Source organism: Camelus ferus, chromosome 3, assembly GCF_009834535.1.
Source record: "Camelus ferus isolate YT-003-E chromosome 3, BCGSAC_Cfer_1.0, whole genome shotgun sequence".
NCBI lineage: Eukaryota > Metazoa > Chordata > Mammalia > Artiodactyla > Camelidae > Camelus > Camelus ferus.
Window position 1 is genome coordinate 111268188 of NC_045698.1, and position 15838 is coordinate 111284025.

The 15838-nt window shown below is 45.4% G+C and overlaps 1 protein-coding gene and 1 long non-coding RNA gene across 5 annotated transcripts in view; one reads left to right on the forward strand and one right to left on the reverse strand.

Annotated features, from left to right (window-relative positions):
• Positions 1 to 14562, forward strand: part of ITK (IL2 inducible T cell kinase) — a 57944-nt gene extending 43382 nt beyond the window's left edge. The window contains exons 9-18 of one of the 2 annotated variants that reach the window (XR_004318844.1): positions 1933 to 2015; positions 3765 to 3898; positions 4293 to 4367; positions 6324 to 6495; positions 6886 to 7102; positions 8148 to 8212; positions 8303 to 8421; positions 9186 to 9343; positions 11085 to 12324; positions 12421 to 14562. Coding sequence is in view for 1 of the 2 variants with exons in the window: in XM_006176439.3 (XP_006176501.1) it covers positions 1933 to 2015; positions 3765 to 3898; positions 4293 to 4367; positions 6324 to 6495; positions 6886 to 7102; positions 8148 to 8212; positions 8303 to 8421; positions 9186 to 9343; positions 11085 to 11156 (1095 nt within the window). In the remaining variant the exon portion in view is untranslated. Of the gene's footprint in view, positions 1 to 1932; positions 2016 to 3764; positions 3899 to 4292; positions 4368 to 6323; positions 6496 to 6885; positions 7103 to 8147; positions 8213 to 8302; positions 8422 to 9185; positions 9344 to 11084 lie in introns of both variants that reach the window. The other variant, XM_006176439.3, reaches the window with a different exon arrangement.
• LOC116662794 overlaps positions 1 to 15838 on the reverse strand; it is a 73079-nt gene that overhangs the window by 51523 nt on the left and 5718 nt on the right. The window lies entirely within an intron of this gene.

A 15838-nucleotide genomic window follows, 5' to 3' on the forward strand; every position in this document is an offset into this window, starting at 1 on the left:
AACTTTCAAACATACAGTACAGTCTGGTTAACTGCAGTCACCAGGCTGTACGTTACATCCCCAGGGCTTATTTTATAACTGGAAGTCTGTACCTTTTGACCACCTTCATCTAATTCCCGCACCCTCCCCTTCTCTCAGATTTCAAAAGAGACTCTTGAGACTCTAAGCAGAGATAAGAATGAGTGTTGAGAGTCTCACGAAGTTTTTGTGGTTAAACGACAGGTTTGGCAAGGATGCACATTGATGTAAAGGCTGACTGTCCCCCACTCTGGCGCCCCTTTGCAAGTTTAGGGCCAAGTCAGAGGAAGCAGGTTATGTTTCTGTGCGGGGATGAGCTTTCTAACTATCAGTGTTCCTTCCAAAGACAGAGACTGCTCTCCAGGACTGTTATAAATAGGACCTGCACGTTTGGTTGGGTCAGTGGAGACCAACGCTGGACGGCCTTGAGAGTCACATGACAAGCCTTTTAAAAGTTCAGGTCCCAGGGTCCCAGTCCTGGAGATTCTAAGTGCGTTGGAGGGAGGAGGGGGCGAGGTCAACTGCTTGTGGTGGTTGTTTGGTTTTGTCTTCTGTTGTGCTTCAGCCTCTTCGTGTGGTTGTGATTATCAACAAAGGGTGGGACACGGGGGTGTAGGGAGTCAGGCCGGATCAGTGGTTCCCAACCAGGGGTGATTTTGTCCCCCGGGAACACGTGATGATGTCTGGCATCCAGTTGACAGGGGTCAGGGAGGCTGCTAAACATCCTATAATGTGCAGGACAGCCCCCCAGCAAAGAATTACTGGGCCCCCAGGTATCCATAGTGCTGAGGTTGTGGTAACACTGGGCTAGAGAATCTTTCTAAAGTCTTTTCTAACCCCGAGCTTCTAGGATTCAAACAATTAGCATGGCCATCTGTCTGTATTATTTGCATGTGTAGATGACCTACCTTTGGGATTGGCAGGTGGAGGGGCTTATGTTGTTCTAACTGTGTATCCTTTGTTCCATACACTGCAAGTGTCTGCCCACCACATGAGGCTCCTGTCTCTCTCTGGCCTCCGCTTGTGGCCCTCACTATGTCTAAGTTAAATAAACCATAATAATAGGCTTTGCAAATTCCACCTGCACAGATTTACAGCTGGGGAGGAACAGACCATTAGACACAAAGTAGTTAAAACAGAGTTAAGGTTTTAAGGTTCCTACCAAGAGTGAGTAAACTGGCCTCTCTGCACATATTCATCAGCACTGGCAAAGTTATCAAAGGGGGCGAAGGGTCCATTCTGAGGGCTTTCCCTTCTCCCCACTTCCCTCACGAACCAACAGCAGCTGCCACCAGCAGCTTCGTGTTCTCTGCCCTGCAGCAAAGCCGGCACTCAGGAAAGGACCTGCAACATATATTCCCATTAAGGAACTGATGGAGCTTCCAGGGCAGAAAGCGTTGTGCCCTTGTGGGAGAACAGAGAAGCGGCTTCTAACATTGGTTGAATGGAGGTGCCATGGCCTGGTAGAAAGGGCATGGGTTTGGCTCACCTGCCACGTTCAAGGTTCAGATCCCAGGTCTGCCACTTGCATTTGCGGGGCATGAGAAGGTCACCTCAGCTCTGAGGCACTCGGCATCCTCACCAGGAAACTGAGGATAAAAATCCCTCGCGTGCAATGCTGTGGTGACGGTTGGACAACATCTGTAATGAGTCCCAAGAGGACAGAGATTCTCTCTGTTTGCCTTTGTTTACTGTCTAGGTCAGTCACCTCTAGAACAGTCTTGGCCCCTTGGTAGGAGCTCAAGAAATCTCTCTCGAACGAATCAATGACATGGCAGCCATTATTGCTGAAAATCTGCCCCGGGCCAAGCTGCCCTCCAGTATTGCCTCCTTGTACAGGCAAGGAGGTGCAGCTGCATGCACGAGCCTGGTTTCCGGGGATCACTAATTTTCCATTCTTTCTAATCATTCCAGGGCAAAGAAGGAGCCTTCATGGTACGAGACTCCAGGACTCCCGGAACATACACCGTGTCTGTTTTCACCAAGGCCATCGTAAGGTATGGTGCCAACTCAGCTCAGCAAAGTGGGGAGAGCCAGTCCTGGGGTGGGTGAGCCATGGACCACACAGTAGCATATCGGACAGTGCAAGAGGTGGGGGTGGGGGGTCACTAGAATTGGTGTGTTTCCCCTGGTCCCTCCGAGAAAACCAAGGTCAGGGAGATTAAAGCCATAACTAAAGTCACTCAGCTGGAAAGTGACAGAGCTGGGGCCGGGTGCCAGGTTCTCCTCCCAGCTAGCAGCCCTGAGTGCACACCTCTAAAGAAATAAAATACCTGGCCCTTGTTTGCTGAGTTTATAATTTAATACAAAGAAGAACAGAAAAGATACTTTTGACTGCAAGTGAGAAGACACAAAATCTGGGTCTAGCTCTGCTAATAAGGCTGCGTATACTTACTGAGTCGTGACTACGTGCCAGAATCTTGCAGAACATTGCCAACCCTCATAAGCCCGGAAGGCAGGGACTACCACGCTCCATTCGCACAGAGGGCTGCCGGCCCCTTCTGAGGCAACGGAACACGAGAAAGGGGAGAGGAGGGAGGAGAGAGGAGCTCCAGCCGGCTGACTGACCCTCACTGCTGCTCTGTCTTCTCCAGACCTCAGCTTCCTTCCCTGTAAAGCAATGTCTAAGAGCCTTTCCAGGTCTCAAATTCTCTTCTAACTAGAAAATCAGTAAGAGCTAAGCAGTTTGGCAATGACCAAAGTCCATTAAAATTAAGAGAAGAGAGAAAAATACTTTGTAAGGTGCCCTCAGGGAATACTTGTTAGAGGATTGAGGGCATCAGTAAGACTCGGAGCAAGAGCGGGACGTAGGCAGGTGGTGAAGAGCAGGGGCGCGGTCCAGGGCGGGGAAAGAAGACGGTGCCCATCACAGAGGCGCCGTGCCTCTGCCGGGCCTGGGACCGGCCGCTCCGTAAGATGGAGAAGAAACAAGAGATACAGGCTGTGTTGGCGGTCCCCAAGATCAGCCCATGGTCAACGACTCACTAGGAAGGCAGACGCCAACTCTCAAGAGCCCTCTCCTGGTGGATCAGGCCGGACGTGCTTCATTCCCCCGGCCCCGAGTGCAACAGCAGGGGTGAGATGGTGACCACTAGGGAAGCACAGGAGAGACTCAGCGCTCAAGGCTTTCAGTGGGGGCTGGTCACGGAGCACCCTTTGCCTAGCACACAGCAGAACTCCAGACTCTCAGAAGAAAAGCAAGCGTTGAGCACAAGCCACATTGTTTATACAGTTTAGGCACAGGGTGCCATCCGCATCAGTTAGAGAATGGCGAGAGCCCTCCTGAAATCCAAGTTCTCAGATGCCAGCCAAGGGCCAACCTTGCAAGCACGCCTTTCTAAGAATAGCAGTCAGGGCGGCTATGTTAACTCTTCGCTACCCAAAGTCAAGTAAGTATGAAGGGGCCAGGATGCTTCCTTAACATTTGCTGATGATTAAGTCCAAACAGCAGGGAAGGCAAACATACAGCACTTACAAGACTACTCCCCCGTTCTGTGGTTGTGGAAGAAACATCACCAATCAATCTTGGTACCGATTCTAACTGGGTCCAGATACAACCTCAGCAGGTCCTTCTTAACCCAGCACCCGGGGCCAATCTGTCAAGACTGACACACAAGTTGAAATACATCTGCTGTCCTTGTGAGAGGGTGAAACACAGAGCGAATAGGAATCTGCTACCAGTAGACATTTTTGTGTCAAAACATTGTTTCTTAATAATCACCGCATTTATATTTCATTTGTTTAAGTGAGAACAACCCCTGCATAAAGCACTATCACATCAAAGAAACAAATGACAACCCCAAGCGATATTACGTGGCTGAAAAGTATGTGTTTGATTCCATTCCGCTCCTCGTCAATTATCACCAGCACAACGGAGGAGGTGAGTTCTAAGGGACGGGGCCAGAGGGGCACCCACACAGGCCACACTGGAGAAAACTGACAAACGCTCCACGGGGTTTCTTCATCTCAGACAAGCCGACCCTAAATAATAACTAAATATATAAATAGAAAAGGATGCCAAATATTTGACTACATTGTGTATTTTCCATTAGCAAATTCTCCTGCTAGAATCATGAGATTTCATTTCCTGCCCACCTGTGATATTACACCGCTTCTCCAGGAGGGTGTAACATCAGTGATGGGGCTTTGGAAATTTGTTTTCCAGAAATGAAAATAGCTTTTGCATTGGAGTATATTTTTTTTTTCTTGGTGATTTGACTTGAATGGTTGGTGCAGTAAAGCTCTGATGACGTTTCACTTTTTAATCAACCCAGGCCTGGTCACTAGACTCCGGTATCCAGTTTGTTCCTGGAGGCAGAGAGCCCCAGTCACCGCAGGGCTGAGATATGGTAAGCAATGCATTTGGGAATGTTATGCATTTGCACAAATTCACATCCCTAAAGTTCTGGGGCAAATTCTGAATGCACTTTCCATGAGCCCTCTTCACCAGACTTAAAATGATCATGAAAACAGGTACACTGTCTGGAGATGGTGTGCACAAATGAACATTTACAATGTGTGTGTGTTAAGATATACATAGATATATATATATAGGCACATTTATCTTGGTCAATATCCATTGGTTTCAGGTAACAGTTCATCAATGAAGTGTTTATTGAGGACCCACTTTGTACACAGCACTCTGCTAAATGCTATTAGAAAAAAAACATTGGAAATGAGTGCTGTAGCCCTGGGTTCCTGCCTATCTTCAGGAACGTCTGTAACATCTAGTTTTTTGGGGTATAAGTCCATGGCAAGGGCTATAAGCGAGCCGCATCCAGAAGTGTCTGCCTAGCACTGTATTAAAATATTTTTGAATGCTTTTAGGCAGGCATGCACCTCCAGTGCCATAGGGTCTGCTTGTCCTTCTTGTCCTGTGGAACGGTTTCATCCACTTGTGATGTTCTGCCTGGAATCTGAAGGCATTTGAGTTTGAATCCCCTGGTTCAAACTGTGCTGGCTGAGAAGGCTGGTGTAATTTTCATTTTATATCTTCTAGAATGGTGGTTCTCAAACTTCAGTGTACATCAAAGTGATCTATGATGCTTATTAAAAGTGTTGACTCCTGGCCGCAACCCAACACTTACCAAAACACAACCCCTGACAGTGGGGTCCTCGAGTTGCATTTTCAACAAGCACCCTAGGTGATTTTGACACGGGGGGGTAACACTTTGAGACACACTGCCACAGGTTCTCCGTCCTTGACCAGCAATGTATCTGTGCACAGGAAGTGCTCAGTACAGTTTTCTGTTGAGTCTCTGCCTCGAAGAGGCAGAAATTGAACTGTTTATGGTACTCGATCAAGAATCAGGAAAGAATAATGCCCCTTCGCCTCCTTTAATAAAATAATTCTAACACCTGAAGAATCCTAATGTGTCCAAGCTGGATGGAAGCCCAGAGAGTATCTTATGCACCCACTTACTTGGTTTGTGGGAAAGTTGAGATTTGGAGCCCTTTTATTCACTTATTGAACATTTATTGAGCACAGACCCTGTGCTGGCTTGTCCCTCTGTACTGGTCCTCTCGGAATCCACCACCTTACCACTACCCCTGCTAAGGCCTTGTGAGTGCGCTGTTCATCACGGATGCTCTTGATGGATAAATGAATGCAAGAATAATCAGTTCAAATTAAATTCACTCTATGTGAAAAATCACAATAAAAAATTTTCTATTCCTATTTTTTTAAGGCAGGGTCAGGCAATTAGGTTTATTTATTTATTTATTTTTGGAGGGGGTACTGGGGATTGAACCCAGGACCTTGTGCATGCTAAGCATGAGCTCTACCACTTGAGCTGTGCCCTTCCCCTGCCAAAATTTTTCGATCAGGTATAGGAAATGGTTGGGACCTTCCAAGGACCCTTTCCTTGACTTTTTTTTTAATTTAGAGGTGGGAGGGGGGTAATTAGGGTTTTTAAATTTTATTTATTTTTAATGGAGGTACTGGGGATTGAACCCAGGACCTTGTGCATGCTAAGCACGCACTCTACCACTGAGCTCTACCCTCCCCACTCCTTGACTTTCTTTCATATCTCAATTAGTGCTACCTTCCTTCCTCTTGCCATGTAATTGTCCCCACACACATTTTTCTTGGTTTTCAGTGCATAGTCTATGTTATTATCTGGGAAGAAAAGATAATAATTCTTATCTATCTATAGTTCTAAGTATAAGGGCTTATACCCTTTGCCATTTTGGAGTTGTATTAACAATAGGCTAACATTCTATATAGGGTTACATAATCTCCTGGTATTCCTATAGCTCATATCCACTGCTTACCAACTCTGGAAACCCCTCTCTTTCTCTTCCAGGGAAGTGGATGATTGATCCCTCGGAGCTCACTTTTGTGCAGGAGATTGGCAGCGGGCAGTTCGGGTTGGTGCATCTGGGCTACTGGCTCAACAAGGACAAGGTGGCCATCAAAACCATTCAGGAAGGGGCCATGTCGGAAGAGGACTTCATAGAGGAGGCTGAAGTTATGATGTGAGTAGGCAAATCAAGAGCACGCAGAGATGCCCTCGGGAGGATGTGCTGTGTCCTTTAAAGACCATTCTGAGGCCATCTTGTGCCCCTTCCCTGCTTGAGTCCAGCGATGGCTTCCTAAGGCAAGGAGAACGAAACCCAACTCCTCGCTGTGGCCTGCGAGGCCCTCCCTGGTCTGGCCTTGCCTGCTCCCCAGTCTCATTGCCTACGCATCACTCCTCTGGTTCACAGCATGCCAGCCACAATGGCCTGTGTTCGTCCTCACCCACACCAGCTGACCGCCTGCTGGCCTTTGGGTCTCAGCTCAATGACGTGTTTTTGTTTGAGGGGAGGGAGTGTATTCTTGGGAGACTGAATATAGACCATCTCCTCCCTTGCCATATTTTCCAGGAAACTCTCTCACCCCAAACTGGTCCAGCTCTATGGAGTGTGCCTGGAGCAATCCCCCCTCTGTCTGGTGTTTGAGTTCATGGAGCACGGCTGCCTGTCCGACTACCTACGCAGCCAGCGGGGGCTCTTTGCCGCAGAGACCCTGCTGGGCATGTGCCTGGACGTGTGTGAGGGCATGGCCTACCTGGAGAAGGAGTGTGTTATCCACAGAGACCTGGTAAGAGTGTGCCTGGCAAAGCCCCACAGGCCCAGGGTGAAGGGGTGTGTCCCACTGAAACAGAGAGCTACCAAGATGGGGGTGCTTGAATCAGTAACAAGGCACAGGCCATCCCTCCCCCTCTTAGCCTCCTCCTCCCTGCCCCAACTTTGGGATGTCCTCACGTTACCCCACTAAGTTGGAGTTTACACTCTTCCAAAAGGAAGCTAACAGCCTCTCCTTAACCTCTCTAGGTCTTGGTTTCCCCTTGGTAAAATGAGGGAAATTGACAAGCACCTGTTTTCTCCAAGTACCTTCCAGGAATCTATCAGAATCACATTGGGGTGATTGTAAATCCAGCCTCAGAATCTCTGGGGGTTGGGGCTCCAGACTATTCATTTTAACATGTCTTCCCCCTGACCCTGCATTGGGATTTGCAAGCAGATTAATATTTGAGACTCACTGGATCTTTTATCGCTAAGGGTTCTTCCCGTGCAACATTCTGTGATACGAATTAGGGACCAGATGCTCTTCCTACTGAAGAATAGTTTTAAGAGAATCAGCAACCTCAAAATATTCTTATTTTAGTCAAGTGGGTGACAGCTTCTCTGTACCGTCCCTAAGATTAACATCAGGTTACACTGGAGTTTATCGTTGGTTACACAACATCATGGATTTCTTTTCGGATTAGGATCCCAGGAATGAAGATAAAAGACCAGATTTACTCATCCTGATAAAGAATCTGTAGGGGGGAGGCTGTAGCTCAGTGGTAGAGCACATGCTTAGCATGCATGAGGTCCTAGGTTCAATGCCTAGTGCCTCCATTAAAAAATAAATAAATAAATAAACCTAATTACCACCCCCCCCAAAAAAAAACTGATAAAGATCTTACACATACAACTTCCCATCAGGCACCAGTGAAGCTTAATTAACATTCATGAAGCTCCTCTTTGCCCCTATACAACAGTGCTTAGATAAGCAAAGGACTATGATTATAGGAGACTCCTTAATTACTGATTACCCACCAAGTTTTCCTTTCCCTTTTGTTTGCCTGTCTCCTCTCCAGGCTGCCCGGAATTGTTTAGTTGGAGAAAATCAAGTCATCAAGGTGTCCGACTTTGGAATGACAAGGTAATATGGGATGTGGTGCTGGCAGAGTCTCAGGAATAGGACACAAGGCCCCCAGGACACTGGGACATCCTGTCTCCACTCTCTTCCCAGGTTCGTCCTTGATGATCAGTACACCAGTTCCACAGGCACCAAATTCCCGGTGAAGTGGGCGTCCCCGGAAGTCTTCTCTTTCAGTCGCTACAGCAGCAAGTCGGATGTGTGGTCCTTCGGTGAGTGTCGTTCTGGCCCCACACCCACATGACCTGGGACTGTGGGCCAGCTGCTTTATTTGTCAAATTCAGGCAACCCTACTTTCCCTGAATGCTGGGTGGTGAGGGCATCCCACTGGGTATCTGTAAAAACAGCTCTGGAAAGAATGAAGGGGCCCTCACTGCCATATTTGTTCTTGGACATTTTTGAAGTGACGGGTAGTAATAAAAGAGAGAACAGGATTCTGGTGACAGCTATTTTTTAAAAATCAAATTGAGTTTATATTTTAAAACTCCCAATTTATGACTTCTCTTTAAAAATCAGAAAATGCTGCAATCCAGAGCTCTCATTCCCATGTGCCCTATGTTGGCTGGAGCTAAATCAGAGCTGTCCCCTTAAGACAGAAGTTTTGACCTCCAATTTTCCACAGTCCTCACTAGTCCCTATTCTAGCACACCTCATCCACTTCATTCATTTACATCACGTGTAGACATTTGAGTTTACACCCCCTGCAACTGTTAGTAGTAGCATTTGAGTTAGATATAACAAAGGGCTGAGCTTGAAAGTTCTTCACCACTAGGAAGGTTGGGAAATCTCTGTTCTTTGGAAATAGTGCCGGCTCAGTGGGCCTCAGGTGGCTTGATATTGTACTTTCTGGTGGTAGGGACTTGAATCCTAATGTCAAGGAGTCTGTGACTTCTAGATGTAAGTTTGTTTGTTTGTTTGTTTTCTGTGCTATTTATGAACTTTACCGTATCTGTGCTGCACTCACCATTTTTCATAGGTGTGCTGATGTGGGAAGTCTTCAGCGAGGGCAAAATCCCATATGAAAACCGAAGCAACTCAGAGGTGGTGGAAGACATCACCACTGGATTTCGGTTATACAAGCCCCGATTGGCCTCATCACATATCTACCAGATCATGAATCATTGCTGGAAAGAGGTCAGTAAAGGAAGTGGTTTCCCTCCGCATTGTAATCTGCAACTTCAAGCTCTGCTCCCATCCCTAAAGAAAGGAGCCCTCTTAGAGGATGAGGCAGTAGGGATGACAAAATAGATTAGCAGGAAAGCAACTCTGAGCATCAATTAACTAAAGAAGTTCTCCATCCCTAAACGAGCTGGCGGGGACCTTAAATATTATTTGATTTGCAATATAATGTTACAAGCCATCAACATACTGTCAGAAAGGAAGAGAGGATAAGGCCTATGTCAATTTTCTGAGGAAAAAAAATCTGTAACATCATAAAACCATTAAGTCTACACGAAGTCAGTTCTATAAACTGGTGAACAGAGGTTCACTAGTGCTGCGAAAATATTAAAATGACTGAATTAAAACTAATTTTGTTCATATAACAATTCAGAATGGGATTCAATTACTCTGCACCCTCCAGACAGCTCAGTTATCCTTGGCTGACAGGCTATGCCTCAAGTCACATCAGCATGAGTCTTAGATGTCCTTCGTTGAGTTAGGAAGTTTTAAATTTCAACCACAGTTGAAAGTTGCTAAACAGAGAGGTAGCACAAATTCAGATCATTGAAGGGTAACAAGGGAGGACTGGAAAAGTACAGGATACTTGGGTTTTATCTCAGCTTTATCATTTCTTAATCATTAATCTTGCACCATTCTCTGAACCTCCTTTTTCTTACTGGTAAGAGAATTAAATGAAGCCTGATCTGTTAAGTTCATAGAGCTTTTGTCATCAGAAACAATGAAATAAGCAATAAAGACATAAAAAAGGGCACAAAATAAATCTAGTCCACCTGACAAGAATTAAATATTATAACAATTATGATAGTCGACATTTACTTAGTACTTTTTTCTCTTTAACTTCTATTAATTTTTAAAAATTAATAGACCTTATTGTTTAGAAGTTTTAGGTGTATAGAAAATTGAGCAAATAGTGGAGAGAGTTCTCGTATGCCCTTCTCTACTATTAATAATATTAATTAGTATTAGTGTGGTACACTTGTTACAATTAATCAGCCACCACTGATACATTATTGTTAACTAAAGCCCATAATTTACATTAAGGTTCACTGTTTTTACTGCACAGTTCTATGAGTTTTGACAAATGTCCATTTGATAATATCTACAAAATAATTTGCTGGGATTCTTAATGTGATTGTGTCAAACCTATAGATCAAGTCGAAAAGAAATGTCATCTTAACAATACAAATTCTTCCTATCCATGAACATGGAATATTTCTCCATTTATTAAGATCTTCTTTGATTTCTTGTTTTAGAATTGTATTTTTCCTAATATAGATCCTATACAGGTTTTGTGAGATTTATATCTAAGTATTTTCTCTTTGGGGGTGTTATTTAGCCTTATTTTATGCTGTATTTTTATACATGATTTTACTTATTTCTGACAACAATCTTATGAGACAGATAATAGTATTATCCCCATTTTACAGATGACAAAGCTGAGGTTCAAAGAGGTTAAGTAACCTGCTCAAGGTCACACAGCTAATGAGTGGAAAAGCTGAGATTCAAAAGCAAGCTTTATGATTCTAAAATACCAGCTATTAACAACTAAGACATAATGGCCTCCAGTATAATATATATGGAAGCCTATTTAAAAATCAGCAGAGGGTACTGCTATTTAATTCTGGCTTGCTTTAGATTTAGCTATGCCACACAAGTACGAGGAACTCACAGAGTTCTTTTCTTCCCTTTCTAGAAACCAGAAAACCGGCCCCCTTTCTCCAGACTCTTGAGTCAACTGTCTGAAATCGCAGAATTGGGACTTTGAACAGAGACTCAGCGCTGGGCCCCAGGCTGCAGATCCTGAGTGGGGGAAGGGAGCCTTCCCTCCATAGAGCATTAAGAGCTGCCACCGGCACAGGACTCCCAGAGGCAGCTGGCCTGTGCGCCAGTCCCTAAGCTGCTGCAGAGGCAGCACCCTGACAGAGGCTGGCACTGGGTCACCGGGCGGGAGGCTCCGCCACTGAACTGGGGGCGGGGCCAGAGCAGCGGCGATGTCTCTCCCCTCCCCCCGGCCTCTGTCTCTGGCGGTGCGCAAACCTCAACTGACAGCTTTCAGGGCACATTTCTTGCACTTCTTAGAGAAAGGGAGAGATGGGGGAGGACCCCAGATTGTTACTTTCATTATTCTTTAAAATAGGGATCTAAAGTTTATGGGCAAGGGGCTTTTTATTTGACCCGACAACACAGAATCCGAGGATATGAGGCCAGAAGAAGGAGGAGCACGACTCTTTTTTTCCGAGAGAGCCGGTGAGTTAATTAAAGTCAGAAAGAGTAAGCTGTGCGCCAAGATGCTGTCAGCCGCAGCTTCCTGCCTTAGAGGATGATGGAGCAGCTGCTTACATCAGAGGCCGGATGTTCTGAGAAGCAGATTTATTTTTCACCCATAGAGTACACTGCCACCTCTCTCCTTGGTGGGAGCATGATGCATTGGGGTGAACAACTCTGATCCCACTATTGGGTCGTTGGGTATCTGGTGTCTGGGCATCAGATGGTGGAACCGACTGGTACAGAGAAAGGCCTCGGATTGTTACCACTTGGACGCTTACCTTTACTGCCAAGCCAAGCGTGACTCTGCCTCCCCTTCTGCACAGGATGCTTGCGCAGGCATCCTAGGAGGAAGTAATGGCTTCTGAACACTGACTCTGACTGAGTCCTCCAAGAATCAGTCTCCTCTCTGAATTCTTCCACCCTCATCACCAGAGGGCAGCCCTGTGCTGGGTGGTGTGGCCTGGCAGAGAAATGGAAGCTTGTTTAAGCCCTAGAGATTTGCAACTTTAAGGTTGAGACTTCAAGTCTCCCCAAAATTCTAGGAGAGGAACAAAGGGTCTGTACTTGCTCGAACTATCTGGATGGAAACTGAGTCAGGAACTGAGTGGAGACCTTTGAAGATGCACAAGGATGCGTACTGTTGACTGAGCACTTGAATATGCAAGGTGAATGTGCACTGAGCTACAAGCCTTATCTGCAGAATCTCAGTTCACCGTGAGTTCACACTGACCCCATGAGATTTTATTATTCCCATTTTACAGAAAAGCCTGGACACCTGCCTGAAGTGACAGAGCTAGAAAGTATAGAGCTGGAACTCCGGCCCACGTCGGTCTGACTCAGGTGCAACTTCTCCGTTTTTATTCAGCACTGCCTCCTACTGAGGGTGAAAGGGATTACAGAGGAGATCAATACAGCTGAGGGGAAAGACAAAAAAAGCCCATGAAGAAGCCAACAACATAGCACCATCAGCGACTTAGGCTGCTCCTGCACAGCCCAGCGAGGTTGGCGGTGCAGCCCTTCAACTTGGAATAGGAGCTTTTTTCCCTCATCAGTATCCTCACCTCCATCAGAGTTAATAACTTCGGAGTTACTAAAGGAGTAATTAACCCTTTGATTCACCCAAGCCAGCAGAGTTACGTTGCATGAATCCATTTATAGCTGGGCTTCAAAGCAGCTTTAAGAGATTCTCCTACAGAAGCATAAATGCTTCCTTTAATTATCATTCCAACTTTGAGCCAGCTGTGGTTTTCCTGGACACTTTGTGGGGAAGGGTATTCCCCGATGTAAGAGAGATTTCATTTTCCTGAGGTGTTCAGATAAGACACTTAGATTATTGGGTGGTGTTGAAATCACCTCTTTCTAAATCATGTGATATTTTGACCGGCTGGAGATACAGATGCCCTGATTTCTGTGGTATGGTTTAGAAAATTCTCCCTTGCATGGTATTATCTCATCTAAGCTCAGGTTCATTGAGGCTTTAAGTGAACACAGGTCGAGAGTCCTATCCTGTAAAATGGGCTTCCTGCCTGTTTTTTTTTTTTTTTTTCTTTCCCTCTCACATTTTGAAAATGGTGCCATGTGTTCACAGGGAATTTCCCTATATAAAATTTTGGTTCTAGATGCATTTTATAGATTTTGCATTTTGTACCTTTTGAGACAATGTATTTATATTTTGATAGGTTGAATATTTATTAGTGTACAGTCATTGCTAATGTGCAGGATAAAAATGTTACAAATATCTCTTACCCTTTGTAAAGCTCACCAAGTTAAAAGCTACGTCTGTCAAATAAATTGTGTATTTTAGTAAATATGGTTTGAAAGACCTGTGTCCATATTTATCCAAATGTCAAACAACCAAAAGTTTTCCTTAGATAATAATGGTTATGTGGTTTTAAATTCCATAGGCAAGTAAAGACTATGTATCATTCAACATTTGCTCAACAAATAAACATCAAGTATTTCCTAGGTTCCTCTGATACACCGTGCTGAGTGCTACAGAAACAAAGATGAAAAAGAGACAGTCTTTACTTTAAAGAAACTCCAGGCATGGTTGGGAAGGCAGACATTTGAACAAGTAAAATTATAATACAGCAATTAGAGCACCAACAGAAATATGGTCAAAGAGCCCAGAAAAAGTGATGGAATCTATCCGGCATAAGGTGACATCAGCGGAAACTTCCTAGAACCTAAACCAGCAACAGCAATATGACCGGCTTGGGAGAAATGCAAATTCTCTGCCTCCACCCTGAGACCCACTGAATGAGAATCTGTATTTTAACAAGATCTGCAGGTGATCATATGCACATTAAAGTTTGGGAAGCACTGTCACAGGAGACAGCATGTCTGACTCAGGTTTGAAGATGAATTATGTTTTTATTAGGCAAGCCCCTGAGCAGAAATAAGAGAAATACTTTCCAGGTGGAGGGACAGAGGAAACAAAATGTCCTGGGAGGCTATTATCAGTTGACCATCGCTGGAGCATAAGGGGTGTGTGTGGTCTCAGCAAGGGTGAGGATAACAGAACGGAAAGACATTGAAACGGAGGCTATAAATCTAGGCAAGGACCTAGATTTTAAAACACAAAAAATGTTGCAACTCTAGTTGTAGAGAGAAAAGTGTCATTGAACATGGAGAGAAGGTCAAATCTGTGTTTAAAAATATACTCTGGCAGCAGTGTTGTGAGTGGATTTGGGAGAGGCAAAGCTGGTGGATGATAAACCGATTTGGAGATGATTTTTTGTCCTGCCCCTAGTACCAGTTATTGTTCATACTCATTCACTGTCATCTGTTATGTGGGTGACATGTGGAAATTGCAATTCGGAGTTCTTCAGTCACAGTTGGACAGCAATGCACAGCTATTCTCCCTCTTAAAATCCCAGTGAAATAAAAGCTGAGTTATTATAGTTTTGGTGTGTTGAGCTCTCCCTGTACCTTTCGGTTCACCAAATGCCCAGGTGCATGGCAGGAGTCAGCTCATGCATCAGAGGACCACTAGGTACAGGTTTAGAAAGCCTGTGGCTTCCACACGGTCCTTTGTGGGATTTACCTTTGGGCTTGACTCCCACTGGCAAATGATTCAGAGAGGAAACTTCTAAATCCGATTGGATGAACAGATCTGCTTCTCAGATCGTTTATCCTGCAGACCCTACTCAGCCTGGATTCTCCCCAAAAACGAGGCCTCCACTGAGGAATAGGCAGATCATACTCCATTCAGCAAAATGGGTAGTGTTTTCCGTGCACACGCGTGTGCATGTGCAGAAAAAAACTGCAGCTCCTCTTGTTAGAGGGGCTCTGGAAGGCAATCCAATCAGGAAGAGGAGGGTGGAGTTGAAGCTGCATTCACAAGGAGAGCCCGTGTTTTTACTTAGAGTAGATACTTATTTGCAGTGGCTTTGAGGGAGGTGCTGGAAATTTGGTGCAATAAAGCCCACTCCCCAGAGCCACCTCTTGGTGGCAGCAGTGTGTGTGTGTGTGTGTGTGTGTGTGTGTTTTATGACTCTGCGATTAAAGTTACCATTCACCTGCTGTGACTTGGCACTGTGTCAGATGCATAAGACAAATAAGCTATCTTATCAGTTTTGGACCAAACACATTACAGTTAAATTAAGATAATTCAAGGAGAGCTTATTTAAAAAGGACTATTTAACACAGTGCGTTTCAGGGTTAGAAAAGCCACAGGAAGTGGCACAGAGGGAAGTAACAGCCAAGAAGCAGTTACCACCCCGAGGGCCAAAGAAGTGAGGAATGGAAGTGGTCACTTGAATGTGGAGGCAGAGAGTCACCTGGAGAAGGTTCCCTCGAGAGGAGATGACCTTTAGTGAGGGACAGACGAAGCCCAAGGTGGCATCACAAGGAGGAAGCTGTGGAATAAACATGCTGACTCCACTCTCCTCCCTTCCCCAATCAACTACTGGGGCTTCTTGTTGGCCAGACCCATCTGGAGACCGGAGGACCAGGAAATCCTCGCAGAGGAGTTCACAGAGGTCAGTCTCCAGGGCAGAGGGCAGGGTGAGAAGAGTGGAGTGGGTCTGCAGGAACCAGAGAGGACACCTAGTATGGAAGCCAAGCTTCCTGCAAGAAGCCTCAGGCTAGCGGGAAAAAAAAAAGTCCAACACATAAATAAATACAGTTGATCCTCTCTATTTGCAGATTCTATACTTGCAAAGTCACCCGCTCACT